Source organism: Felis catus, chromosome B4 (genome assembly GCF_018350175.1).
Source record: "Felis catus isolate Fca126 chromosome B4, F.catus_Fca126_mat1.0, whole genome shotgun sequence".
NCBI lineage: Eukaryota > Metazoa > Chordata > Mammalia > Carnivora > Felidae > Felis > Felis catus.
The window spans coordinates 134,097,609-134,114,981 of NC_058374.1; the positions used below are offsets into that span (position 1 = coordinate 134,097,609).

Genomic DNA, 17,373 nt, shown 5'->3' on the forward strand with positions numbered 1-17,373 from the left:
GGGAAAGAACAGATTAGAGCTATGTAAGACATAAGAAGGAATTAATTTCAGAATAATTGGAGAAATGATTTTAAAAAGTTGGCCAAATCACCAAAGACCATATATTGTGTGATTTCATCATATTAAATCTCTACAAGAGACAAATCCATAAAGACAGAAAATAGATTACTGGTTGCCAAGAGCTGGGAGTGCAGATTGGGAGGAGATGGGGAGTGACTACTAATGGGCAAGGGTTTCTTTTGGGAGTGATGAAATACTCTAAAACTGACTTTTTTTTTTTAATTTTTTAATGTTTATTTATTTTTGAGACAGAGGCAGAGCATGAACGGGGGAGGGTCAGAGAGAGAGGGAGACACAGAATCTGAAGCAGGCTCCAGGCTCTGAGCTGTCAGCACAGAGCCCGATGCGGGGCTCAAACTCATGAACCTGAGCCGAAGTCGGACGCTCAACTGACTGAGCCACCCAGGCGCCCCTCTAAAACTGATTTTTGTAATGTTTGCACAATTGTGTGAATATACCAAAAACCACTGATTTGTATACTTTAAGTGGGTAGATTGTATGGTATGTAAATAATATCTCAATAAAGCTGCTTTTTTTTAAGTTAAATAAATAAATATAAAGATATTTATGTTTATAAATAAATATAAAGATAAATTGGAATCCTCTGGTAGAAAGCATTAAAATCTACTTGAGTTTGAATTTGATGTAATGGACAATAAAGAGCCATTGTAGGTCATGAGTATGGAATGGACTGTCCATGATTTCTCTCTTTTATTCTCTTTTTCTCTTTATTTGGAATTTTTATTATAAAAGTATATACTCATTGAAACAAAATTCAAGTAATATTAAAAAGCATGTTAAAAAGAAAATTTTAGTCTTAACTCAATCCCCATAGATTAGTACTATAAAAATTGAGATTCTTTACTAAATTTTTTCTCTCTCTTCTTTTTTTCTTTTTATTCTTTTTTAACATAAATGGGATCATATTATCCATCTTGTTCTGTAATTTTTTCATACAGCAGTATTTCATGGCTATCTTTTCATACTTGCATATGAAGCCTCGATACTGCAGGGAATAATAATAGTACTCCACATCATGGAATCAATGTAAAGATGAAACGAGTTGATAACTGTAAATAATTAGGATAGTACCAGACACATAAAAAGCATTCAGTAAGCATCAGGTGTTGTTTTACTATTATTAATGCTAAGTGTAGGCTGAGGGATACAGCTTTCATGAGTGTTTTCATAGTTCTTTTACTTTGGAACCTAAAGCAAGAGCAGGCATGATTTCCATTTCAGAAGGGAAGCATTCACCCAGTCACCACTGGATTGGAAGCCAGACAGTCTGCTGGGTGCTAATATTGAGAACTAACACATAACATTTCATAACACAGGTTCTTTTCTTTTTCAACTTTTTTTTTTTTTTTTTTTTTTTGGGACAGAGAGAGACAGAGCATGAACGGGGGAGGGGCAGAGAGAGAGGGAGACACAGAATCGGAAACAGGCTCCAGGCTCCGAGCCATCAGCCCAGAGCCTGACGCGGGGCTCGAACTCACGGACCGCGAGATCGTGACCTGGCTGAAGTCGGACGCTTAACCGACTGCGCCACCCAGGCGCCCCATCACAGGTTCTTAATACAAGTTTTGTGGGAGGGCTTAGGGGAATCAGATATTCTTGAAATTGTATGTCAAAAGTTTGTGTGTGCCTAGGTGCAGTAAACAGTGAATCCACAGCTTTTTAAAGATTCCCTAGGGAGTCTTCAATCCTTAAGAAACACATGCTTTATCAAGTTTACTTCTCCTGACAGCCCTAAGGAGTAGATAATATTAAAGTTTTTTAAATATACAAAGATGAGGGACGCCTGGGTGGCGCAGTCGGTTAAGCGTCCGACTTCAGCCAGGTCACGATCTCGCGGTCCGTGAGTTCCAGTCCGGTGTCAGGCTCTGGGCTGATGGCTCAGAGCCTGGAGCCTGTTTCCGATTCTGTGTCTCCCTCTCTCTCTGTCCCTCCCCCGTTCATGCTCTGTCTCTCTCTGTCCCAAAAATAAATAAAAACGTTGAAAAAAATTTTTTTTTAAATACAAAGATGAGGGGCGCCTGGGTGGCTCAGTCGGTTAGGCGGCCGACTTCGGCTCAGGTCATGATCTCGCGGTCCGTGAGTTCGAGCCCTGCATCGGGCTCTGGGCTGATGGCTCAGAGCCTGGAGCCTGTTTCGGATTCTGTGTCTCCCTCTCTCTGACCCTCCCCCGTTCATGCTCTGTCTCTGTCTCAAAAATAAATAAACGTTAAAAAAAAAATTTAAAAAAAAAATACAAAGATGACCCCAATTGGAAAATACAAAGATTTTCCCTCAGGGAGGGAACCCTTAAGGAGATTATATGTACCCAGCTCTACTATTAATACAAAAAGACCTATTAGAAGGGTATTATGCTTTGGAAATTCAGAAGGAGATTGGCCTTATTATGTTAAAAATTATACATCATTTAACAAATAATTTATCAAGTGCCTGCTATATTCCAGTTGTTATTCTAGGCTCCAGGAATATAACACTGAACAAACAGACAAAAATCTATGTCCTCATGGAGTTTACATTCTTTCAGGAAAGTCATACACAGATAATGTGATCCTTCTCCTCGCCTTTCATGTTGATACTTCAAGTCAACCTTATTATATATGCCTAGCAATGCCTTCCACATGATAATGTTTAGTAAATATTTGATCAAATGAGTAAAAGAATGAAAGAGCTACAAGAGATATTAAGGGGTCATGATCCTGGTTTTCACGCAGGACCACGTTTAACTATCATTTCCAAAATTTTTACAGTGGAATAGAAAATTTGGACCTGTGCCATCTCCTTCATTCCCCATGTGCTATGAATAGATTTGGCATAAATTGAAGAAATGAACTTGTGTGTTTCCATCTAATATTGTTACCTTAAAAGTACTTTGGCACTATATAAACGCAAAGCATCACTGTTATTTCTCATTTCTAGGAGAGGTGACGCCAGGACTATCTCAAGTGGAATATGCACTTCGCAGACACAAACTAATGTCTCTGATTCACAAGGAAACACAAGGGCAGAGTGGGACAGACCAGACGGTGGTTCTGCTGTCCAACCCTACATACTACATGAGCAATGATATCCCCTATACTTTCCACCAAGACAACAATTTCCTGTACCTGTGTGGATTCCAAGAGCCCGATAGCATTCTGGTCCTTCAGAGCCTCCCTGGCAAGCAGTTACCAGCACATAAGGCCATGCTTTTTGTACCTCGGAGAGACCCTAGTCGAGAACTTTGGGATGGCCCACGATCTGGCACTGATGGAGCAATAGCTTTAACAGGAGTGGATGAAGCCTATACACTAGAAGAATTTCAACATCTAGTACCAAAATTGAAAGGTAATAAATGGAACAGAGGTCAAATCACAGGCCAGATTTGGGATTAAGACCTTCCTTGCCTATTTAGACGAAGTTGTTAATTTTTTCTTTCTCTTTTTTTAAAATGTATTTATTTATTTTGAGAGAGTCAGTGCACAAGCGCAGGAGGGACAGAGAGAGAAAGAGAGAGAGAAAATCCCAAATGGGCTCCGTGCTATCAGCACAGAGCTGGACACAAGGCTCAAGGTCTCAGGAACTGTGAGATCATGACCTGAGCTGAGATCAAGAGCCAAACACTTAACCGACTGAGCCACCCAGGCGTCCCTAAAGTTCTTAATTTTCTTTTTTTTTTTTTTAATTTTTTTTTCAACGTTTATTTATTTTGGGGACAGAGAGAGACAGAGCATGAATGGGGGAGGGTCAGAGAGAGAGGGAGACACAGCATCAGAAACAGGCTCCAGGCTCTGAGCCATCAGCCCAGAGCCTGACGCGGGGCTCGAACCCACGGACCGCGAGATCGTGACCTGGCTGAAGTCGGACGCTTAGCCGACTGCGCCACCCAGGCGCCCCAAGTTCTTAATTTTCTAAAATGATGATCATGGCAGCATTTCCTTGAGCACCATGAAAGGAACATAAATCTTTTCCACAAGACTAAATATTTCATTTACACATTTGCTAAGTCTTTGTTAAATTATTCATTCATAGAGACTGTGAACTGTCCTAGTTTGAAATCGCAGAGAGAATTTTCTTTTAAAGTGGAGGATGGGCATGGATCACTCTTCAAGATTACCAACCGATCCATCCACCTTTGACCACTACATATTACTTCTGCCAACTCTTCAGAAAGAAGCAGTATTCTCAAAGAATGATCAGTGCTTCACCAGCATCACAATTACCTGGTGATACATACTAGAATTACAAAAGCATAATAGATAGCGGAAATGTAAAATTTTAGCCCCCCCCTTCCATATCTGTTAGATCAGAATCTGCCTTTTAACAAGATTCTCAGGAGATTCATATAGTACGGAGTTGAGTCCATGCCACTCAAAATAGTCACTTTTTCTACATTTCTTCTGGTAAAATTATAATCACTCATAACATTTTGAGATTCTTTTTCTGGAACTTTTTAGAATCTACACTACATTATAAACTGTCTTTAATGATTCTTGTAAATCTACAGCCTCGGAAGCATTTTATTTTTTGAAGTGTCCAAAAGTCACTTAGAGCCAAATTGGTAAATAACATAGATAATCAAATTGTAAAGTACTAATTTTAGACAAAATAGTATATGGCTGTAAAATTAAAGTCTAATTTTAGATAAAATAATATATGGTGTAAAATTAAAGTCTAATTTTCTAATGTCTAATTTTCTAATTTTCTAAAGTCTAATTTATAATGGTTTATAAACCATTTCTGAAGTCAGTTTCTAAAAGAGAATTCCAAAATTGTTTCCAATGATCATGGAATTTATTGGACTTGTTCCATACAAAGCCTTCTTTGAAAGAAAATACTCAGTTGAATATGCAAGTTCCAGTATGTTTGAATTGTTTCATTGCTTTATACAAGTGTTCTCTATTTTACAGAGATAATTACTCAGCTAAACTAGTGGAACTTTTTCATATCTTCAAAGTTGTCATAAATGTGGGATACAGAATCATTTTCTTTTTAGCTTTTTGATTTTCTGAATTAGTTGCTAGCTGTCCTATTCAATAGTCTAAATTTCATTAACCCAGTATTGTTAAAACCTTACACGAAATGTATTTCTCAAAAGTACTTCTCATTCACCATCCTTTTTGTTTTTTAATGTTTATTCATTTCTGAGAGAGAGAGAGAGAGAGAGAGAGAGAGAGAGAGAGAGAGAGAACAAGTGGGGGAGGGGCAGAGAGAGAGGAAGGCACAGAATCTGAAGCAGTTCTAGGCTCAGAGCTGTCAGCACAGAGCCTGATGTGGGGCTTGAACCCATGAACCTGACCAGCTCAGATCATGACCTGAGCTGAAGTCAGACGCTCAACCAACTGAGCCACCCAAGCGCCCCTCATTCACCATTCTTAATGTTAGTAGTTTACTAGACAAAAGCAGCAGGCAAAGGAAAAGATTCATGAAATCGTATTTATGTAAAAATTTAAAAACCAAAAAAAACTGGGCTATGATTTCATACACTGAAAACAGGTAGTAGAGGTTGTTTTACTTTTTAAAAACTACAATTAAATTTCTATTAAAAGTAAGATTAGCATTTGACATGTAATATATATTAAAAACCATTTTTATTTCAAAATGAAAATATTTAGGAGATTGTATCACTAATATATAGCCAATAAAAATTTTTAGGGTTTTTCCCTTTTCTGTCCCAAATACTTTGCGTAAAACATACATTCAGACTTCAGTTGTTGGAAATGCTGCTAATAAGCCATCTCAGGAAAATAGAAAGGGACGAATGGAGACCTGGTTTAAATGGGAACATTTTCATCATGAGCCTTCTCATCATGTATCTCAGGCACATACAGACTATTTCCTTGGGTCTCTAAAGTTAAAAGGAGAGCTGTGGTCTTCTAGTGAGAATACATGGCAGATGAGAAAGGAAAAGCCCTGGGTAAGTGTGGGCTAGCACATATCATCAACTATAGTGTTTCTATAGCCGTGAATATTTGCTCCTAAATGCAATAAGAACCTCATTCACTAACACAGAGATTGTGAAGAAGGGGAACACTTAAAAATTTTTTTTCTTAATGTTTGTTCATTCTTCGAGAGAGACAGAGAGACAGCATGAGCAGGGGAGAGGCAGAGAGAGGGAGACACAGAATCCAAAGCAGTCTCCAGGCTCTGAGCCGCCAGCACAGAGCCTGATGCGGGGCCCAGACTCACAAACCGTGAGATCATGACCCGAGCCAAAGTCGGACCCTTAACCGACTGAGCCACCCAGGCGCCCTAGAAAGGGAACACTTAACCACGTCATGATCTGAGTACTTTTTTCTGTCTGTTCATGTTCAGTAATTCAGCAGGGCATCTAGCTCAATTGTAGTGTGGAGAACACTTTTATAGTTGTTCTTTAATGATTAGTAAATAATAAAATCAAAGCTTGAGAAGAGCTTTAGTCCCATCTATTATCTATATAAAGAACACTGAAGTTTAGGGGCAGAGAAGCTGGATATTCGGTGTCAGAATATCTTGCCATTCTCAGGGAATAGCCTTTCCAGTGATAGATGATCTAACCTTTCAGTTGCTTCAGTCCTGAGAGAGTTTTTGCTCACTTCAGAATTCCACGCCACAGGTTTTATGGTTTTGACTCTTGTTCAAGTCATTATAGCAGTTGGTATTTCTTGTTGCTGTTAGTTTTATTTTAAAATTTATTTTCTTGCTGCTCATTTTAAGATGAGACAAATATGGTCTGGTATGACTGGATGAGGCCCTCTCACGCACAGCTTCACTCTGACTACATGCAGCATCTGACTGAGGTCAAAGCCAGGAGCAAGAATAAGGTCCGGGCTGTCCAGCAGCTGGTACAGCGCCTCCGGCTGATCAAATCTCCTGCAGAAATTGAGCGAATGCAGATTGCTGGGAAGCTGACATCACAGGTATGGTTCCTATTGAAAAAGTTTTCTCCAAATTAAAAAATCTAAGTTCCTAGGGTTCAGTGGGTACCTTGAGGTTGTGTACCCGAGGGAGGAATTTCACAGTAGGTGAACATCTACCTTCTGCTTTAGTTTAATGAACATGTCTAGAAACTTGCTCAATACCTTGCAAGGCAAAATAAAGCGGCCTTGCATCTTATCCATGATCTTAGTTGTTTCTCTGTGGGACAACATAAATTAATTAGTGGTATTCCCTTTCCTTATGATAACTGCAATAACAGTGGCAGTTAAACACAGTTTGATTGCTAAAGAAGACTCAGGACCCAGAATGACAGTACTTATAAGTCTGTAACTTATTATAGGAAAGGGGTATAGTACAGCAACAGCATTAAAGTAAGAATACCTGTCACAGTCAATGGCCGTCCCACAAAAAGGATCCAGAGAAGCCAAGTGCAGGATCTTGTCCTATCTCAGCAAGGGCCAGGTGGGATGCATTTTCTCTCATGGATAAGGAACCACAGATGTACACACACAGAATATCTTGGGACCAAGGAGCCCAAAATGGAATCTCAGCTAGGGATTTTTGGGTTTTGCTCATATTGGCATATTCCTGCTGTGTAACAGCAGAGCTCCTAGACCAGTACAAACCATTAATCTCACTGTTACCAGTATTGAGAAACCGATACAAACTGCCCCAAAATTCATTGCAACACTTTTCATTAATTGTGGTGAAATATATATAGCATAAAATTTGCCAATTTAGCCATTTTTAAGTATATAGTTCAGTGGCATTAAATACATTCACATTGTTGTACAACCACCACCACTGTATATCTCCAGAACTATTTCATGATCCCCTGCTGAAACTCTATACTCATTAGACAATAACTGCCCATTTCTCCTTCCCTTTAACCCTTGGTGACTACCATTTTATTTCCTGTTTCTATAATTTGACTACTTTAGGTACCTCATGTAAGTGAGTCATAACAATATTTGTTCTTTTGTTTTTGACTTATTTCACTTAGCAAAATGTCTCCAGGATTCAACCATGCTCTGGTATATATCAGAATTTACCTTCTTTTTAAGGCTGAGTAATAGACCATTTTATGTATTTGCAACATTTTATCTATTCATCTATTGATGGACATTGGGTTGGGTTTTTTTTCGTTAATTTTTTTAATTTTATTTTTTTTAATTTACATCCAAATTAGTTAGCGTATAGTGCAACAATGATTCCAAGAGTAGATTCCTTAATGCCTCTTACCCATTTAGCCCACCCCCTCCCACAACCCCTCCAGTAACCCTCAGTTTGTTCTCCATATTTACGAGTCTCTTATGCTTTGTCCTCCTCCCTGTTTTTATATTGTTTTTGTTTCCCTTCCCTTATGTTCATCTGTTTTGTCTCTTAAAGTCCTCATGAGTGAAGTCATGATTTTTGTCTTTCTCTGACTGACTAATTTCACTTAGCGTAATACCCTCCAGTTCCATCCACATAGTTGCAAATGGCAAGATTTCATTCTTTTTGATTGCCGAGTAATACTCCATTGTGTGTGTGTGTGTGTGTGTGTGTGTGTGTGTGTGTGTGTGTGTATACCACATCTTCTTTATCCATTCATCCATCGATGGGCACTTTCCATACTTTGGCTATTGTTGATTGCTGCTCTAAACATGGGGGTGCATGTGTCCCTCCAAAACAGCACACCTATATCCCTTGGATAAATACCTAGTAGTGCAATTGCTGGGTCATAGGGTAGTTGTATTTTTAATTTTTTGAGGAACCTCCATGCTGTTTTCCAGAGTGGATACACCAGCTTGCATTCCCACCAACAATGCAAAAGAGATCCTCTTTCTCCGTATCCTCACCAACATCTGTTGTTGCCTGAGTTGTGAATGTTAGCCATTCTGACAGGTGTATGGTGGTATCTCATTGTGGTTTTGATTTGTATTTCCCTGATGATGAGTGATGTGGAGCATTTTTTCATGTGTCGGTTGGCCATCTGGATGTCTTCTTTCAAGGAAAGACACTTGTTTGGAGAAGTGAATATTCATGTCTTTGCTCATTTCTGCACTGGATTATTTGTTTTTTGGGTGTTGAATTTGATAAGTTCTTTATAGATTTTGGTTTCTAACCCTTTATGTGATATGTCATTTGCAAATATCTTCTCCCATTCTGTCGGTTGCCTTTTAGTTTTGCTGATTGTGTTGTTTCTGTCTTTAGGCTAGTGTGAATAATTCTGCAATGCACATTCTACTTTTCAAACCCCTGTTTTCATTTCTTTGGGATATATGCCCAGAAGTAGAATTACTAGATCAAATGGTAATTCTGTGTTCAATATTTTGAGGAACCACCATACTGTTTTTCATAGCACCTGTGCCGTTTTACATTCCCACTGACACTGGACAAGAGTTCCTATTTTTCCATATCCATTCAAACACTCGTTTTCTGTTTTTTGATGATAGACGTCCTTGTGGGTGTGAAAGGATATCTGACTGTGGTTTTGATTTGCATTTTTCTAATGGTTAGTGATGTTGAATGTCTTTTCATGTCTTTATTGCCTTCACAACACTTGTATGCTTCATCTATGCTTCATGCTATGCCTTGACCAAAGTCAATGTCATTCAGGAATTTAGCAAAACAGCTCAAGCTAATTCCAGGAAATAGCTCTCACAGAGCAGTCCACTCCCATGACGCACTATCAAGCCTTTTTTCTAATAAAACAATAATCCTTAGTGTGATATCATTTACTTGCCTTATAATATCCTATAATCAGATAGATCATCAAAATGTACATGCAGAATCTAAACATTTACAACATCCAGTGTGGGGTTAGTATGGATTTAAACAGATAGTGGAACCATCCATTTATACTTTTCCACGTTTTTCTAACTATATAATTATTTTGTTGTTTGGATCTTTAAGTGTCTGGGTTGTTTTGTTTACATTTATTTTTGAGAGATGGAGCACAAGGAGGGGAGGGGCAGAGAGAAAGAGGGAGACACAGAATGGCTCTGAGCTATCAGCACAGAGCCCAACACGGGGCTTGAACCCATAAACCATGAGATCATGAACTGAGCTGAAGCCGTATGCTTAACTGGGTGAGTCACCCAGGCACCTGTGTAAGTGTCTGCTTCTTAATAAATCTGCTGAATTATTAATCTGTCATTAATCAACTCTGAATATTTCTCAGACCAGTTCTTCTACATAGGGATAATGTACTGAGATAGCTTTAATTCAATCTCCCACTATATTTTATCATTAATATCAGTATTATACTAAATTTGTTAGTATTTACAATATTAATTTTACTTATGCTTCCATGTAATACCATATAGCAGCACCACTGTAGTTACAGTATAAATCAGAAAATCATGGTATAATTATTTTGTCCCTCCCAACACAATCTACCTTTTATTATAGCCATATATTATTTCTCATAGGACTATAGATCAGAGGCCATATCTCTGTTTTTTCAGGATTCAAAATATCTTGAGAACATAGCTAAATTCCTTCCCTCAGGTTAGGTGGTTTGACAGATATTGGTTCCCAGTTGGAAGAAACCAGCAACAGAACCTATTAATCTACTACAGGAAGCACTCTAGTTCTGTTTAAAAGTTATCCATTATTGGGGTGCCTGACTGGTTCCGTCATTAGAACATGTGACTTGGTCTCGGGGTCATGAGTTCAAGCTTCATGTTGGTTGTAAAGATTACTTAAAAATTAAAAAAAAATTTTTTAATAAAATAAAATTTGTTCAGTGCTCACAAACTGTGCTGTAGGGAAAGGATGGTTAGCATCCAGTCAAAGGGCTGAAGCTGTTAAAGAGCACCTGAATAGTTTGCATCCTCTAGTTAAAACTTACAGTAGAAAACAAAACTTTTTTTTTTTAACGTTTATTTATTTTTGAGACAGAGAGAGACAGAGCATGAACGGGGAGGGTCAGAGCGAGGGAGACACAGAATCTGAAACAGACTCCAGGCTCTGAGCTGTCAGCACAGAGCCCAATGCAGGGCTCGAACTCACGGACCACGGGATCATTACCTGAGCTGAAGTCGGACGCTTAACCGACTGAGCCACCCAGGCGCCCCAGAAAACAAAACTTTCTTAAGACTGTAGGGCCCATAAGTGGCCCGTATTTGCGCATCACCTAGGTTTCTGCTGTGAGAATGCCTAGCCACTGTGCTTGGGATACCTTGGACTCCATTTGAATTAAGGTGTCTAATAATCCAGCTTGTGTTTTAACAGGCAGTCTTGTTCCCTTTGCTGAGTTGATTTGGGCGAGTTGTTTTAGTGTGTGATCTAATTATAAAATCCATTTTGTCAGCATTGTGTTATCTTTTCAAGTGGCTCGCCACTTTTGTCCTTACTCCTTAGACCTTAGTAGGTCTTTTTCAGCAGTATGTCTTTTCTCATTAAAAACAAATCTGCCTGACCAAATAACTCCTAAGCAGCTCCTAATTCCATGAAGGTTCTCTTATTTCAAATGGTCTGACACCAGATATGTTGTCATGAGTACTGACCGCTTTTGTACAGTTAGGAAATACATTTGATATCTTGAAAATGTTAATTCCCCCAGGCTTAGATCATATGAGTAGTAGTCACTCCTAAGTAGACTTTGGTTTGAATGTTCCACAGAACTTCCCATAACCAAACAAATTTCAGGAATGTGGACCCACCAAGTTATACCTAGTTCTTATCCTTTATCAGTGATCCATGTGTCCCAATTGTTCTTCCTCCTCATGCCTATTCACCTACAGTAACAGGGCAAATAGCTATTCTTACACATAATATTATTTTGACAGGTGGGATATGCAGTAGATAACATTCTACCACCATATTCTGGTACCTTTTTTAAACCATCATCACGATTAATGGCTATGTAATGTTCATTTAGATTATTAATATATTTCATATTCAACTAGCTAAATATTTTCTACATGTTGCTTTCCAACATAGCTCCTCTGTAGTAGATCCATCCTGTGAAATGAGAATCAAAAACATTTGCATTGTTGCATACAGTCCTAGACAGAGCTCCCATCTCTTGATCTATTTTGAGGACATATGTCACTCAGGGAAGTGTATTTGTTAGGTTAGCTATTGTTCAACTCTCTCTCAGAAGAGGAGACTTCATCAGACAGAGTCCTTTGCCCCAAGGGGCTTCTGGGTCAAAGCTAAGAGAAAATATTATTCTCTTCCTTTAAGCATCTCCTTAGGCACCAAAATTATGTTAGATTTTCCTTTTTGTGGAACTCATTTTTTGGCTCCCTTCCCCTCAGTGACAATCTGGCCTTTCTTCCATTTGTCATTCATTTTAACCCACATCTTTACCACTGAAGAAGAATTTTCTGGTTAGTTCATTCCCAATAATAGAAGGACAAATTGGATACATACAGAAAAATGGGTCTAAACTATTGGCAACCAAAGCAATTTTTATTAACAATTTGAGCTTCAGTGGGGGCCAGCGGTCTATGTCTTTGTTTAGTACATTGCTGCCTGGCTTGAGTCTCTCCATGTCCATTCATTTCATGGACCTTCATTGCCATTTCAAGAGAATGAATTAGGCCATCAACTTGTTGATTCCATTTACCTTCCAACCCTGGCATCGGGTTTCTTTAGTAAGCATCATATGGCCTGCTTTGATTTGGCCTCAGACTTTCCATAGAGATTTCCAAAGAGCACTGGCCCCACATGTGGGGATCTTTTACTATCCAGTTATTTATGACCCACTTGTTAGACCAATTGAAAGTTGATTGGAAATAGCCTAGGATCAGTATTATCCAAATAGTAAGGCTTCTATTTGCATCTAGTTCTTTTGTCACAGGTAAGAACAGAGCATATAATGCAGCTCAGTGGACAAAATTGTATTACATTCTTCCATAAGGATTTTTTTTTTTTTTTGAGGGAGAGAGAATCTTAAGCAGGTTCCATGTCCAGCACAGAGCCCAATGTGGGGCTTGATCTCGCGACCGTAAGATCTTGACCTGAGAGGAAATCAAGAGTCAGCCGCTTAACTGACTGAGCCACTCAGGCGCCCCTTCCAAAAGGATTCTACGTTCTTCTGCACTCAGAGCACCTGCTTTCCATACAGAATTACTCTCAATTCTGGAGCTACCATCTATGAACCAGACCAATTGCCTGGCGTCCTTGGGCAGTTGGTTGAACAAAAAGAACCAAGGAAAAAAGACTTGTAAATATGAGTCTGTCCCATCCTCTGGTAGCATGCTCTATATAGTGCATTTTCATTTTATGATGGAACTTCTTTGGGTATCACCCCTCTTACTTAAATGTTGCTTTTCTGACATCACCAATGACATACATATTTCAGATCTTAATTTGCTCTTATAAGTCTTTTAGTTATTGGGGCTACCTCAGTAAATGCCCCACAATAAGTCAGCAGCTACCTTTCAAAAGACATAGAGTGGAAAGCAGCATCTAACAATGTCTTAGCCCCAAAGCCCAGAGGCTATCTTGGAGTTGTGAGTATGCCTTTTGCTAGAAATTCCAGTTGGGATGAGTATGGATGGCTGACACTTTTAATATCATTTCAGCATTAAGATCATGTGATCCTAACATAATAGCTTAAGCCACAGCCTTCTGCAGTTCTAAGAAGGCTTCTTTTTGTTGAGGCCCCTAATCAAATAAGGCCTTTTTCGCTATGATTTTATGAATTGGGGCCAAGAAAATCCCTAAGTGAAGTATAGTTTCTCTAAAAGCCAAATATGTACAGTTAGCTGTTGTTGAACCTCTTTAATCTGAGGGTCAGGGAGTGATAACAGTTTATTCCTAGTGTCCTGTGGTGTGTCACGGATTGCTCCAACCCATGTCATCTCCCAAAATTTCGTAGTCTGTGTAGGGCCCTGGATTTCTAGCAAGGTTAATCAGTCATCCCCAGTCAGTCATATGATTTATGACCTTAGTAAAGTCGCTTTTAACTTGACCCATGGTTTCAGATGATAATTATTTGTATTGTCCAGCTATGTTAGATCTAGGTCCTGCTTCATCAGATTGTGACAATACTCAGAGGAGTTCTAATATTTTTGAGGTAATACTGTCTATTGGGAACCATTCTGCATGAATACAAGTTGTTGTAGGCTCTCGCTGGTGACTGACAATGAGAAGACTGCATTAGCCAAATCAATAGAGAATACCAGTCACCCTTATCTTACATGAGTTGAATAGTCAGGACTGTACTGGAGACAGCTAAGGCTCTTCAGGATATGGTTTTATTGAGTCCCCTATAGTCTGCTGACAGTGACCTGATTCATCAGTTGGCCTCACTGGCCACACTGGGCTGTTGCAGTGAGTTTATGGACACTAATATACTTGCATCTTGACATTTCCTTATTTAGAATAGTAATTTCTTAGTGCCTTCCAGGTATCTAATAATGTTTCCAAGTTACTAGCTGAGTTAGGTTAATTCTAAAGGCTCCCATGTTGCAAGTCCGATGAGTACTGGATGAAGGGAGGATGGAAGTTATTCCTTTCTTCTTATTACCCAGTAGGGGGAGGAATTTTTATTCAAACATTATATTCATATCAATTATACACCCAGGTAAGGGAGACATCACAGTATCCTTTTTATTTACATTCCAATTTCTAACTACACTTTAATTTTTAACCTTTTCACAGTATCATCCCCATGTTCCTTTGAATTAATTTTGTCATCCCTAAAGGGGTTCATTTGCAGCCCTAGGCAGTACTGCATGCTATGTTCCTAAATTCAGTAGATCCAAAAGAGTTTCTTCTCCACATCCAGCCAGTCACTCACACATTTGTAAAATGTCTTGAGTTCCCTGCCAGAGATGACCCTGGTCTTCATGTCAATATTCTCTTTCCATTATTTTTATATTAAGAGCCCATATCTTGACATCTGATGATAGCGGCTCATTGGAATCTTTTTCTTTCTAAGTTCCTCTAAACTCAGAGAAATTGAGTATATCTGCCTTGGAATTTTTATACCCTGAGGAGTTTGAGGAAGGCAGTTTGCCAATTCTCTGCCTTACTTAAAATTATCAAAATTTGACACTCCTCAATTTCCTCCTCTTTATATCATTAAAAAAATTTTTTTAAGTTTATTTATTTTTGAGAGAGAGAGAGTGAGTGGGGGAGAAGCAGAGAGTAAGGGAGAGAGAGAATCCCAAGCAGACTCCACATTGTCAATGCAAAGCCCAGTGTGGGGCTTGAACTCACAAACCATGAGATCATGACCTGAGCTGAAACCAAAAGTTGGACACTTAACTGACCAAGCCACCCAGACGCCCCTCCTTTTTATATATATATATATATTTTTTTTTTCAACGTTTATTTATTTTTGGGACAGAGAGAGACAGAGCATGAACGGGGGAGGGGCAGAGAGAGAGGGAGACACAGAATCGGAAACAGGCTCCAGGCTCTGAGCCATCAGCCCAGAGCCTGACGCGGGGCTGGAACTCACGGACCGCGAGATCGTGACCTGGCTGAAGTCGGACGCTTAACCGACTGCGCCACCCAGGCGCCCCTGTATCTTTTTTTTTTTAATTTATTTTTTAATTTACATCCAAGTTAGTTAGCATATAGTGCAACAATGAACAATGTTGTTGCCTGAGTTGTTAATGTTAGCCATTCTGACAGGTGAGAGGTGGTATCTCATTGTGGTTTTGATTTGTGTTTCCCTGATGATGAGTGATGTTAAGCATTTTTACATGTGTCGGTTGGCCATCTGAATGTCTTCTTTGGAGAAGTGTCTTTTCATGTCTTTTGCCCATGTCTTCACTGGATTATTTGGGTTTTGGGTGTTGAGTTTGATAAGTTCTTTATAGATTTTGGATACTAACCCTTTATCTGATATGTCACTTGCAAATATCTTCTCCCATTCCATCAGTTGCCTTTTAGTTTTGCTGACTGTTTCCTTTGCTGTGCAGAAGATTTTTATTTTGATGAGGTCCCAATAGTTCATTTTTGCTTTTGTTTCCTTGCAGCCAGAGACGTATTGAGTAAGAAGTTGCTGTGGCCAAGGTCAAAGAGGTTTTTGCCTGCTTTCTCCTCTAGGACTTTGATGGCTTCCTGTCTTACATTTAGGTCTTTCATCCATTTTGAGTTTATTTTTGTGTATGGTGTAAGAAAGTGTTCCAGGTTCATTCTTATGCATGTCGCTGTCCAGTTTTCCCAGCACCATTTGCACCATTTATTCCATTGGATATTCTTTCCTGCTTTGTCAAAGATTAGTCGGCCATTTGTTTGTGGATCCATTTCTGGGTTTTCTGTTCTGTTCCTTTGATCTAAGTGTCTGTTTTTGTGCCATATATCATTTTTAATTAATCATAAAAAACTGAATTATTTTAGGATCTGAATTATTGCCCCCTCTCTTATTTTTTTTGATTTGCTATTTTTGTTGTAAAATTTGTATGACATAAAACTTACTATTTTAGCCATTTTTAAGTGTACAACTCAGTGGCATTGAGTACATTCACATTGTTGTACAACCAGCATCATTATCTGTTTCCAGAACTTTTTCATCATCCCAGATAGAAATTCTAACCATTAGAGTTTTCCTTTTCAATAACTCCCCATTTCCCCTTTCACCATCCCCTGATAAGTTCTACCCTACTATGAACTTGTCTATTCTGAGTGCCTCATATAAGTAGAATCATACAACATTTATCTCTTTTTTCTTGTGTTGCGTATACTTTTGGTGTCCTATCCAAAAAATTATTGCCAAATCCAACATCATGAAACTTTTCCCCTATGTATTTCTCTATGAGTTTTATAATTTTAGCTCTTACATTTCAGTCCTTGCCCATTTTTTAGTTAATTTTTGTATGTGTTTCTTAAGAGAATCATATGGGTAAATCTTCATGACCCTGGATTTGGCAATGGATTCTTAAATATGACACCAAAAGCAGTAGTAACAACAACAAAAAAATGAACAAATTGGGCTTCATCAAAATTAAAAACTTTGTGCATCAAAGGACATCATGAAAAGAATAAAAAGATAACTTATGAACAGGAGAAATATTGGCAAATCTGTATCTGATAAGACTCTAATATCCAGAATATATAAAGAACTCTTATAACTCAACAACAAAAAGACAATGGTTCAACTTTTTATTCTTTTGTATGTCCTCTTACTGGATTTTATTTCCCTTGTAAAGTCCTCAATTCATTCTTATCTTTTTATTATCCATAGGAGGAAGTTGAGATTAAAGATCTGAAACTGTCTTTTTATATCCTCCTGGGGTCCAACAACAAAGTCATATATGAAATCCCTTATTACAGTGTCAGTCATAACCAAGTAAGGGGCATCCCATAAGGGTGTTCATTTCCTTCATCAGATAGCACTGACTATCTGATGCAGCTTCAGGAGGTACTGACCGTATATATAACAAGGGAGAGTCAGGACAATATCCCTTCTATGTTGGACACATCCCTTAATCCATTCTAGTAAAC

At 38.6% G+C, this 17,373-nt stretch overlaps 1 protein-coding gene across 6 annotated transcripts in view; it reads left to right on the forward strand.

Annotated features, from left to right (window-relative positions):
- Nucleotides 1-17,373, forward strand: part of XPNPEP3 (X-prolyl aminopeptidase 3) — a 77,157-nt gene that overhangs the window by 25,495 nt on the left and 34,289 nt on the right. For all 6 annotated transcript variants that reach the window (XM_023257515.2, XM_023257516.2, XM_023257517.2 and 3 more), the window contains 2 exons: nt 2,995-3,402; nt 6,751-6,953. In XM_023257515.2, the coding sequence (XP_023113283.2) occupies nt 2,995-3,402; nt 6,751-6,953 (611 nt within the window). The remainder of the gene's footprint in view (nt 1-2,994; nt 3,403-6,750; nt 6,954-17,373) is intronic.